General features: G+C 43.3%; 4 protein-coding genes and 1 non-coding gene across 5 annotated transcripts; 3 read left to right on the forward strand and 2 right to left on the reverse strand.

Moving 5' to 3' along the window:
- Window positions 1-37: 37 nt before the first annotated feature.
- On the reverse strand, window positions 38-1,286 carry K450DRAFT_269523 (uncharacterized protein; the record flags this gene model as incomplete). Its single annotated transcript, XM_051592928.1, has 5 exons — window positions 38-422; window positions 483-786; window positions 861-965; window positions 1,028-1,183; window positions 1,250-1,286. The coding sequence occupies 5 exons, from the start codon at window positions 1,284-1,286 to the stop codon at window positions 38-40; spliced, it is 987 nt and encodes a 328-aa protein (XP_051447071.1).
- Window positions 1,106-2,585, forward strand: K450DRAFT_228857 (uncharacterized protein). Its single transcript, XM_051586998.1, has one exon. It carries the CDS (start codon window positions 1,396-1,398, stop codon window positions 2,491-2,493), a length of 1,098 nt encoding a protein of 365 aa, XP_051447072.1. The 5' UTR covers window positions 1,106-1,395; the 3' UTR covers window positions 2,494-2,585.
- Window positions 2,586-6,793: 4,208 nt separating this feature from the next.
- Window positions 6,794-8,002, reverse strand: K450DRAFT_171501 (uncharacterized protein; the record flags this gene model as incomplete). Its single annotated transcript, XM_051584145.1, has 1 exon — window positions 6,794-8,002. The coding sequence occupies one exon, from the start codon at window positions 8,000-8,002 to the stop codon at window positions 6,794-6,796; it is 1,209 nt and encodes a 402-aa protein (XP_051447073.1).
- Window positions 8,003-9,312: 1,310 nt separating this feature from the next.
- Window positions 9,313-11,635, forward strand: K450DRAFT_228866 (uncharacterized protein). The gene is made up of 10 exons (XM_051586999.1): window positions 9,313-9,360; window positions 9,428-9,494; window positions 9,572-9,715; window positions 9,789-9,993; window positions 10,054-10,241; window positions 10,303-10,446; window positions 10,516-10,611; window positions 10,676-10,930; window positions 10,996-11,349; window positions 11,422-11,635. Exons 1-10 carry the CDS (start codon window positions 9,335-9,337, stop codon window positions 11,518-11,520), a joined length of 1,578 nt encoding a protein of 525 aa, XP_051447074.1. The 5' UTR covers window positions 9,313-9,334; the 3' UTR covers window positions 11,521-11,635.
- A 147-nt stretch (window positions 11,636-11,782) lies between these two features.
- Window positions 11,783-11,855, forward strand: K450DRAFT_t34. Its single transcript has one exon. It is a non-coding gene; the product is annotated as a tRNA-Thr (tRNA).
- Window positions 11,856-11,899: the final 44 nt, after the last annotated feature.

Raw genomic sequence — 11,899 nt, forward strand, 5'->3', positions numbered from 1 at the left:
TGCTTGCTGAGACTCTGAACATTGTATTTATTGAATTTTAAATCCTGGCTTCAACTTTGATTTTTCCTTGTTTGCTAGCATTGATTGCAGAACAAATGGAATATATGCTTTCAAGATATGGCACACTCACTCCATTCTTCTGAGCGAGACGTAGAGGATTTCCTATAATGACTTCAACCTCCATTGGTTGTCCCCGGTCTGAGTCCAAGAGCATACTTGGCCTGTAATCGCTAGCAACAGAGTTTGTATTCTTAAACATTTGTGCAATTTCATGCTCTGCGTCAAATCCATGTCCATATGAATTGGCTGCTCGAATAACATCCTCCATGATATGCTTGACCAGAGTGACGCTAGGTTCATGCGCAAGTACTTGCGAGGTATTGAGGTTCGTAGCAACGCATACGGCAGAGAAAGAAGCATTCCTAAATTTGGTATATTAGTACGCTACTCGAGGGTAATTTATTTAAGCCCTCTGTCCTTACCAAATAAGCTTTTGCCATCGAATGCGATTGATATCAGGAATCTGTTTAATGGTCACCCCTCCTGCCTTCATAAGTTCTAAAAATTCTTCGGCTGCTTTGGCACTCTTCTCGTCGCCCTTGGGATATTGTGACATCAGAAGATGCTCGTCTCCCATCATTACAATATTGCCGGCTGATGTTTGGGAAGTTCCAATATAAGCGACAACGGATAGCAGTGGATTGGATGGGAATGCATCTGCAATAGGTTGTTCGATGCCTAAACCATTTTGGATAAGAACAATGGTGGTTTTTCCGCTAGTGATGGCTAATTTGAGAGCGGGCCAGTCAGTTCATCAGAGTTATATCATCAACGAGCGAGTATGCTTATATATCTCTAACCTGGACGAATGATTTGGCTCAAGTCAACGATGTCTGGTAGTGCTTTCATGGTCACAACAACGTAATCAAATTCGTCTTTTGCAGCTTCACTGGTATTCTTTATGACTGGATTGAGGTATCAGAAATAGGAGATTGATATGAACCGAAAACATTGAACCAACACTTACCAGAAAATGGTCGGAATGTCCCTTCACCCCACTTTTTTGATTTTATAGCGAATCCATCACGACGAACTACATCATAGTTTGAGCGACATACGGTTGTCACAGCTGCAGTTTGTGACATACGCCAACCATATATACAGCCAACAGCACCAGTACCGACTATAGCGAACGAAAGGAGTATGAATACGAATAAAGCTAAAGTACAGACTACTTGATCCCACTTACCGATCAAGGCTTTGAGATTTTGCAAAGGTGCAGCCATTTGTAACGATTGACAATTGGGAGTTAGTTGGGAGAACAACGTGGGGATTAAAAAAAGTGTCAAAAAGTAGGATGTCTTGCTTTTTAACTTTCGCAGTTACTCAGCAGATATGCCAGTTTATTGCTTCGGGTCCAATGGCAATGGTCAGCTAGGGATTGGTCACGACATAGATCTTCGAATACCAGAGAAGTGCTCTTTGAACGTTCCGGACTCTTCCATAGCCAAAATAACGGCAGGTGGTAACCACTCAGCATTACTGACAACCGACGGCGACATCTATTTCTGTGGCGATAATAGTCAAGGTCAATGTGCTGACGTGACCTCCAGCACCTTTCAGAAATCACAAACGTTAGCTGGAAAAAACTGGAAAGATGTTGCGTGCGGCTGGTCTTTCACTATCCTTGTCGATAACTTTGGACAAGCGTACTCGCTAGGCGCGGGTAACCGCGGAGAGCTTGGTCACGATGATAAGCTCTTCAAAACAAACATGGCCGTCGCCATCAGAGGCGTAAACCGAATTGCCACTATTGCATGTGGCTACCGACATGTGGTTGCTTTGTCCATAGACGGTGTGGCTATGGGTTGGGGCTCCAATAGCTCCGGTCAACTCGGCACGGCTGCATTTCATGACAAGAAAACGAAGTCCGTCTTACCGACTATCATTTTCCAGGATAACGTAGCTGCAATCGCTTGCGGCCAAACGCACTCTGTGTTTTTGGATGGGGCTGGAAAAGTATATACCCTGGGGCTCAACAAATATGGTCAACTCGGCAAATTCGATCCATTAGAACGGGATCGATCAGACCAGCCAACGCTCAGTCTTTTGCCTGCACGAGCAGTCAATATTTCATGTGGATGGCATAATACCGTTGTGCTCACAGACACCCACGAAATATGGGGTTGGGGGAGAAATGATCATGGACAGCTGAAGGGCATTGAAGCTACGGGAGATGGATGGCGAGACAAACCGGTCAACTTGGCGTGGAAACCTGTTCGCTTGCAACAACCAAGTACAGCTCAGGACATGATCTGCGGGTCGGAACATGTGCTATGTATATCCAACGGCGCTGTGTATGCATGGGGCTGGAATGAACACGGCAACTGCGCTACCACTGATGCGGATGTGTTTGCGCCCTATGCTTTGTCGCTCGCCAATCCCAGGATGGTTGCAGCTGGATGTGCCACGTCGTGGGTTATAGCAGACTGACCTTTGCTCGATCGCCATACCAATAGATTACATATGATGACAAGGGCTAATTTAGTACCACCTGTAAATATAAAAGACTGCTTATAATCATACTTTGATGCGTTGTAACATAATTGTATCCAAGGACTGGAATGATCTTTATTAGCGACATTTTGTACAGGTGGAAAGTAAGGATCTATTTAAACTTTTGACTGCAGTCGGTGTGTTTCTTCCGGAGTACAGTTTAGCATAGTTGTAATAACGGGAATGAGTCTCGCCTAGCAGAAAATGAATAAGTTAAAGTGAAATCTACTGATTCATGGCATATTACTCTAACTCACCCTTGTTCGCTTGTCCTCAATAAACTTGATAAACACGTTCTTCAAGTATTCAATGTTAACTTCTGGCGGTGTCCCAGTGGCTGACGCATTCCTTGGTATATTAAGTGACATTCTAGCTGAAGGAGGAGAGGATTCAGACAATCCGATATGAGAGTCAGACCGGGATGGTGGAGATGTATGATTGCTAGGAGCATAATTGGGTCTGGAGAACTTGCGGATTTCTTCTTGAAGTGTCTGAAATAATAAACAAAATCAGGGAGTCTGTTACGGGTTGTCTTTACAACATACTATGTTTTTGCTCACCTTATTCAACATCTTGAGATGGCTCTCTTTGACCTTGATCTCCTCTATCTGCTTATTTCGACTTTCCAAATCCTTCGATAGATTATCATTGATATCCTTGATCCGTTTCTGTAGTAAGAGATTGTTAGCATACATCATTACACATATAAAAGACCACTTCATCTTGAGATCCACCTACCAATTCACCCTCAAGAGAATTCCAATGTTCCTTGTCATTTTCCCAATCGCTGGAAAGCTTGGATACATTCTCTTCCAAATCCTTGTTGCGCAAACTAGCCGACTCGAGGCCTTGTTGTAACTTCTCTATCGATGCAGAACGCTCTTCGATTTCCTTCTTGGCGTTGTCAAGGACTTGTCCAAGGTTTTCTAGTTTCTTCTGAGCGTCATCCAAATGGCTCTGAAGTTGATCAGATTCGGTTCGCTTTATGTTCTCCAAGTCACTTAGTTGCTTCTCAAGCTCGCTGATTTTCACTTTCTTTTCATCTGCCTCTTTCTGTGCATCTGCGCTTTGTTGACGTAGTTCTGAAATTTGCTTAGATGACACGCCCTTAGCTTCCGCTAGAGCTGCTCTGAGAGTGTTACACTCTTCCTCAGACTTCTTGAGAGAAGAAACCTGCTCATCCAAATGGGTTTGCAATCCATTTGATGCGTTTCGAGCTGTTTCTAGTTCATCCTGAGCAAGCTTGAGTTGTTGCTTTGTCTCGGCAAGTGTATCATTGTACTCGGACTCTTTCCTGGTGGCCTCAGCAAGTTGCTCTTTGACGCCATTGATGCTAGTTTGATACTCTTGACGCTGTTTGTCCAATTTTTCATTTAAAGAAGATTCGGTTTCCTTGACGTTCTGCTGTGCAGCAATGAGTTGATCAGTGAGCTCAGATAACTGACCTTTGAAGATATTTATCTCCTCTGTCAGATTAGACCTATCCTTTTCCAATTTGGTGGCTCGTTGCGTTGATGCATTTAAATCTTTAGTGATAGATTCGACCTTCTGTTCTAACTCGCTAATATGTGAATCTCGTTGATGTATCGTTTCTTTGGCAAAAGTAAGAGACTCTTCGATTTCTTTGCATTTCGTTTCGTGAGTTTTGATGGTCTCTTCAAGCGTTGAGATTTTGCCTTGAAGGACGGTAGCTGATTGAACTGCGGAAAGTTCAGCGTTCTTGTGCTTTTCAACCAGGCTATTCAGTTCTTCAATCTTGATGCTCAATTCCTTCGTAGCACTTTCGTGTGCGTTTTGCTGTTGCTGAGAAAGAGTCTCCTGCTCAGCTTTCCAAGCAGAAATTTCATCACGCTCTTGTGTCACTTTTTGCAATAAAGCTGCAGCTTGCTCCCGCTCGGCTGTGAGAAGACTATGGCGCTCGCTGCCTTCTTCTTTCTCTGAAAGCAGTGCCAGCTTCTCTGATTCAAGACTTGCGATCTCCTCTAACTTTGCTTTGATTTCCGTGGCATTCGTTGCTCTCTCGCTTTCCACCGCTTGTCTTTCGGTCTCCATCATAGCCTTAAGGTTGTCAATAGTGCTGGTGAGATCTGTAACCTTGGCTTCCAACTCTCCAGCGTCACGAAGCTGTTGCTCTACTTGGTGTAATTTTTCCTTGACGGTCGAAAGCTCAGCTAGGCCACTGTCATATTTTGCTTGCAAGGCTGCATACTCCTTCTGCACATTCTCGCTCTCAAGACGTTGTGTTTCTGACTGTTGCAAGTTTGCCTTGGTCTCGGAAAGTTCGGCATGACAGCTGTTATATTGTGCTTGCAGATTATCATGTTCTTTTCGAAGATTCTCAATTTCACCAAGCTGTACCAAGGACTGCTCCAGCTTTGCCCTTTCGTCGGATAATTCAACTTGACAACTGTCATACTGTGCTTGCAAGTCATTATACTTCTTTTGAAGATCTTCGTGCTGAGCCGTAGTATGAGATGTTTCATTTGCGCTGGTGGTGCCGTTTGCTTTAAATTCTTCCAGCTCTGTAGAAAGGTTTTTGATTATGCCTTCCTTTTCAAGAATGCGTTTTTCAGCTTCTCGGTTTTGCTCCTGCAATTTGGATAACTTTTTGCTGGAATTGCGCTCAAAATTCTGCCGCTCTTGGTTGATCTTGTCAAGTTTTTGCTGAAGAGCCACCGCCTTATTACCTTGCTTTGAATTTTGTCCATTGGCGGGTTTTGGTTCATCTTCCTTTTTGCGTAGCTCCTCAAGGGAGGATTCAAGAGCAGATATTTTCTTCAAATGCTCTTCTTTCTCTTGACCAAACTTCGCTATGTGGCTGTTCAACTCTGCGGTATTAGTTTGAACAAGGTTCATTTCACTGCTAGTTTTGGCTTCTAGTGCTTTGGCTTCTTCTAATGCCTCATTGGCTGCCTTCAGCTGCACTTTCAAATCTAAATGACGCCAACGCGATAGTTAGTACATATAGTATGTCTCTAAAGACAACCTTCATCTCCTCCCAGTATTTTGATCTGCATAAGGCGATGCTTTCATACCTTCAATCTGCTCTTGTGAGCGACCGACATTCTGATCCTTCTCATTGATGGAAGTCTTGAGAGACTCAAGCTCATCACTAGTTACCTTCAATTGCTTCTGCACATCTTTCGTTGCAAGACACAGCAAAAATATTCCTCAGTCAGCGTCATTTCTTCCATCTATAGGTATAACATTTCTTAGATCATACCTTCAGATTGTTCCATTTGTTTCTTGAAGTCCGCCAGGTCAGATTTGGCGTGGTTTGCTTGGCTGATGTTCTCATTGGCAGTAGCTTGACTCTTGTCGAGTTCACTCTTTACCATGTCTAATTGTTGCTTCCACTCTAAATATATCATCATTGATTCGTTAGTTTCAACAGCTATTCTCGATATCGGAATTCCGAAAGTCCTTTCGCATACCTTTAGCTTCTTCCAACTGTGTCTTCAAATCTGTATTTTCTTGGTTGATACGGTCAACATGGCTTGATTTCTCGTTGACATCAATTTGACACTTCTCTAGCGCGCTTGAAGCTTCTGTTAATTTCCTCTTCAATTCTGATAGCTCTTCCTCCTTCTTTTTGGTAGCTGCTTCGAACACATCTTTCTGCTCGCGCAACAAGTGGTCAGATCCAGCCTTGTGTTCTTCTGCAGTCGTTTGGATCCGCTTCTCGAGTTCTTCGATTTTGGATTTCATATTAGCGTTGTCTTGATTCACTTTATCGACGTGCTCTTCCAGCTGTTTCTTTTCCTCAAGCTCAACCTTCAGCTGCTCTACGTCGGCCTTGAGCTGTTCGTTGCGCTGGTTGGCTTTCAGCAACTGATCTTGAATCTCAGAAAGCTCGGATTTACAGGCATCGTGGCTGGATTCCAGTCCATTGACAGGTTCATCCGTAGCAGTTTTAGACCCCTCGACTGATTCACCTTGGGATTGCGTCGATTTCAGCTTTTGTAGTTGCTCTTCCAGCTCCTTATTTCGGCGATTCGCTTCGTCTAATTCACTTATGAAGTGCAACAGATTGTTTCTGGATTGCTCTTTTTCTAGGCGCAATTCCTCAACCTCATTCTTCAGCATAAGCAGCTCTTGGTTTGTTTTCTTGACACCACCTCCGAGTAACCCACTGCCGGTGGTGCCTGAGCGACCTTTGGACATTGTAGATCAAAAGTGTAAATGTATAAAAGGGACTCAGGGTCGAATGCGGTGGTTAAAAAAATTGGGTATGGTTTTATGAAATGGATTCAAGTATGTTTGTGAGGGTAGATTTGTCTAGAGGAAGGTACATAATCTCAGTTCCGTCTAAAGTTCTTCTACTTTGTATAATTTTATGGTCTCTGAATTCAGTAAGCTGTGTTCGGAACGTGATGTCGTTGCTAACAAAGAACGCCTCTCGACATTTGGTATAGTAGGCGTTGTAGGTCAAACCAACGCTTTCGTCGCCTCGTCCTTCCATGGTGGCCAGTTCCATTTCCATGACTTGATGCTCTGCTAATACCTTGAATATACCTCTTGCATTGCTTGTCAATGATGCTAAAACATAATTGACACCGCGTGATCCTCCTAATTCACTCTGTCGAACCATGAGCGTGTTTTCGAAACTGGTTTCCACCAAATAGTCATCGAACGTCGTAGCATCGTGCCAAATCCAGTTGAATCGCGATATCTTGATACTATCCCATAAAAGTCCAGCATTTATGTGATCAATAGATGCAATGATGTGAATATTTGGACAAGATGCCAAGATGGATAGTGCTGTCTGCGCTCGCTCATTTCGTATGTTTGCGCCATCAATGTTATGAATCAATAAATAAATATGCTCATATTCATTTTCGCCTCTTTGGAAATGTTCCATAATCAGGCTGACATGGTCTTGAATGGATCCAGTCGGGGAGTTGATACCAAGCGCACCTATGGATAACTTATTCAATATATCCTTGATGGTGATGGAAGGGAAGTAGCCGTTCACAACAATCAGAGGTCCATCCGTGAGATAGGTCTGTGCAAATTTGGTCAACAATTTTCGCTTAGATCCATATCCGTAGAAAAGCAAGTTGTAGTGTGATAAAAGCTCGAATTGCCATTGTGGAAATTGTCGTTCATGGAGAGAGTGCAATATAGCGATATCTTTGGCGTGCTTTTTCGGAGCCTGCGACAGCTTCGTCTTGAACTCTTGAGGGTCTAATATTGGAAGCTTAGACAGAGTGTTGTTTGATGTCTTATTCAATGCATGCAAATCTTGGAAATATCGTTCGTATCCATCTTTTTCCAGAGGATCTTTTGGTACTTCTTGTTCATCGTCGCTCTCATTCTCTTCATCGTTATCAATTTCACTGTTGTCATCATCACTATCCACTTCATCTTCTTCGTTCAAAAGTTGTATCTGTCGATCTATGGCCCTCTTTTTCTTGGCAGTACGATATACAGTGCTATCGGTCATTTCCAACTCCGTTGCTACATCATCACGTTGTCGCTTGCTGGATTCTCCCTGTTTAGCAGCATTTTTTGGTGGACGTCCACGCCTTCGAGGTTGCTGAATTTTCTCTTCATCAAGAGATCCAATGTTGTCTGATTCGTTATCGCTATCATGTTTGGCTGTGGCTATTTCTACTCGAACCGCATTTTTCGGTGGACGCCCGCGTCGTCGAGGCTGAGGTATGTCCGCACCAAGCGATCCCCTATGAGTTGAATCTTTAGCATCAAGACCGTGCTTTTTATTGGTAGTTGCTTCTACACGAGCGGCGTTTTTTGGTGGACGTCCACGTCGCCGAGGTTGTGGCACCTCTGTATCAAGAGATATCCTGGACAACTGTTCTTCTACTTCATCGCTACTGCGTTTGTTGGAGACATTATTTTCTACACGAACTGCATTCTTCGGTGGACGCCCACGTCGTCGAGGTTGCTGTACTTCTGTTTCATCGCGACTGTGCTTGCCAGCGATAGCTTCTACGCGGACTGCATTCTTCGGTGGTCTTCCCCGTCGCCGAGGTTGAGGCGCTTCGTTCTCATGAGATCGCTGGTGATTTGATACTGATTCAGATTCATCACGTCGGCTTTTGTTGCTGGTAGACTGTTCAGCCTTCGCTGCATTTTTTGGCGGTCTTCCACGCCGCTTGGGCTTCTGTTCCTCTTCTTCGTCTGAGATAGCATGCCCTTCATGTGCTTCTGCTAATCGTTCACTAACTATATTAGCAAAGGATTGTTTCTTTGGCCGGCCTGCTTTGTTGGATGCTGTCGCCATCATAGCCATTTTCATCATGGATTCAACGCCTTTGCCTTTCAATTTGGACAAGCCAAATAAATTTCTACCAGTTGCTCCGTTTTCTTTGTCACTTCCACTGCCAGTCCCATCTATCTCTTCGTTAGTTTGCCCATTGTCGTCTTGCAGGCGGTTGTGTCGGTTTGGAGTGTGCAATAATATTTGTTCTGCATCATCATGCTGCTTCAGCAGGTTGGGTATCTCGTCGGTGTCGTCAGTAGACGCGACTGTCAGTCCAGCATTATGGTACAGTTTCTTTCGTTCTAACCCTAGGAGGCCACGTTGAAGTCTCTTGGTTTTTGTTACTTCCGTTTCTCGAAATGCAGCTTTAGGGTGCACTGTGTTTATGAAATATTCCATAACTCCATCATTGTCATGATCTCGTATGATAAGTTCAGACATGGCAATTCGGGTCAGGAAGATGTGGAAAATGTGTCAAGAACAAAATAAATAAGAAAATTTCCAGCTTTAAGTGATTTTTTTCGTTGTCACACCTCTTCACAGCAAGAAGCAATGTCACTGGAAATAGAATCGTCAGAGTAAGCCAATGCCACAATAATTGGAAACGTCGCGTAATAACTGAGATACTCAAACACTGTTTTCAAGTGTTATACGACTGATCGAACAGTTTCTAAAGGAAAACAACCTTTCACGAACACTTCAAACTCTGCAGGTAATTCATAAATTCAATGTACAAAATGGTCGATCAAAGTATGGCTAATAACGAATATATTCACTTTCTCGGGATAGGAGGAGAGCTCTATATCTCTTAATACGGTTGAGAATGTCGACGCGTTCAAGAAGGATATAATAGACGGAAACTGGGACTCAGTCCTCACGACTGTTCTCAATGCAAGTGTTCCAGCCAAGCAACTTGGTGATCTCTATGAGCAGGTACTGTCATCTAGATATCCAAAGCAACTACATTCGAAGTTTATCTAATACCTTTAACGCCTTTTACATACAGATCATCGTTGAGTTGATTGAAATGCGCGAGTTAGGTGCAGCTAGATCACTGCTACGACAGACAGAACCTATGCAATTGTTGAAGGCTCGAGCGCCCGAGCGATTTTTGCGCCTGGAGCACTTGGTATCGAGGACATATTTCGACATCAAGGAAGCTTATCCTGATGGAACTACGAAGGAGAAACGACGTCAGGCAATAGCGAAAGGTAAGCGTGCTTGTGAATAATCTGCAACTATGTGCCTAGATTGAGCTAACCATGCTTTAGCCTTGGCGTCTGAGGTATCCACCGTAGCACCTGCAAGGCTTCTTACTTTGCTAGGTCAATCATTGAAGTGGCAACAGCAACAAGGCTTGGTACAGCCAGATACAGCTTTCGATTTATTCCGAGGTACGACACAAGTAGTAAAAGCCGAAGACGACGCAGTGCCCACAAAGCAATACTCTCTTATCAAGGTAATCCATTGGGTATCAGGGTGTGCTCCAGAAGAATATAATCTAATACAGCATTTACCAGTTTCCAGGCAAAAAGACATACGCGGAATCTGCCGTGTTTTCTCAAGATGGGCAGCTACTTGCTACTGGCTCAGTTGATGGATTTATTGAGATTTGGAATTATCTTACTGGAAAACTTCGTAAGGATTTGCGGTACCAGGCGGAAGTATGTATTGTATTCTGGATTCACAAATCACCGTTATGAGCTTGAATACTGACGCGTTTTGTTCCATAGGAAAACCTTATTGCTATGGATAACTCTGTCATCAGTTTAGCATTCAGTAAGGACAGTGAGCTTCTTGCATCGGGATCAACTGATGGCGTCATAGCGGTAGGTCTTACGAAGCTTCATATCATAAACAAATGAGATTCTGACCATTTTGGAATTGCCTTAGGTGTGGAAAGTCGCAACTGGTCATTGTCAACGAAGATTCTCACCTGCGCATAGCCAAGGTGTCACATCTATTGCCTTTAACAAGGACGGAACACAAGTGTTAAGTTCCAGCTTCGACCATAGTATCAAAATTCATGGCCTTAAATCTGGCAAGATACTAAAAGAGTTCAGAGGCCACACATCATTTGTAAATAATATCACCTTTTCCGCGGATATGGCGCGTGTCATTAGCGCTAGCAGTGACGGTACAGTAAAGGTGAGTTGAATAGGAGTAACAGTAATAAGTGGTGGAATGGTACTAAGCGCATTTACGTACCGCAGGTTTGGGATACGAAATCAACATCATGCATAGCGACCATTTCTCCTCAGACGCAAGTTGATGTTCCCAAAGGCGCACTAAACCCTATCGGAGGAGCTAGTGGACAGACTGTCAACAATGTTATTGTCATTCCGAATAATCCAGATCAAATCCTTGTTTGTAGCAAGACCAACATGCTATACCTGCTCAATATCCGCGGTCAAATGCTAAAATCATTCACACATGACAAGAAGAGCGGAGCAGATTTCATTTCCGCAGCTATCTCACCTCATGGAGACTTTGTGTACGCGGTAGCAGAGGACTCTGTTATGTATGCTTTCAACATTTCAAATGGAGCTTTGGTCAATGAACTCAAGGTAAGGAAAACAGACGAGCATGAGGGGCAAATCACTTGTATGACTCACGTGATAAGTTATCCCTGCATTTAGCTCACCGAAGCAGAGATTATCGGCATCGCCTCCCACCCATACTCCAACATACTGGCCGTTTATGATGAGAAGGGTCAAGTCATGTTATGTAAAGCATAAGGAAGATTTGATTAATACGCATGGTGTTAGATTATGTACTGGTATCCGAAATGGATGACTTCTGAAAAATTAAACATATTAGACATAAAGTTTTAATTTCATATTAATAGGTGGAAAATTTTAACTTTCTTCCATCAGTAGGGACATATTTCTGTTATCGATACATGGAGTATTTGGGGAGATTACGAGATATTCTATTTCATATTATTGCAGTATATTGCAAATTCAACATAATCTTTGGGATTTTTCGCGCAAAAAATGCGCCGGTATAGCGCAGTGGTTAGCGCGTCTGTCTCGTAAACAGAAGGCCGCCAGTTCAAATCTGGCTTCCGGCATGTATCTTTTTTTTTTTTGGAAATTTTATTAGAGTTTTCCCTAT

This window comes from Umbelopsis ramanniana (genome assembly GCF_025399195.1).
Source record: "Umbelopsis ramanniana AG unplaced genomic scaffold K450scaffold_11, whole genome shotgun sequence".
Classification (NCBI taxonomy): domain Eukaryota; kingdom Fungi; phylum Mucoromycota; class Umbelopsidomycetes; order Umbelopsidales; family Umbelopsidaceae; genus Umbelopsis; species Umbelopsis ramanniana.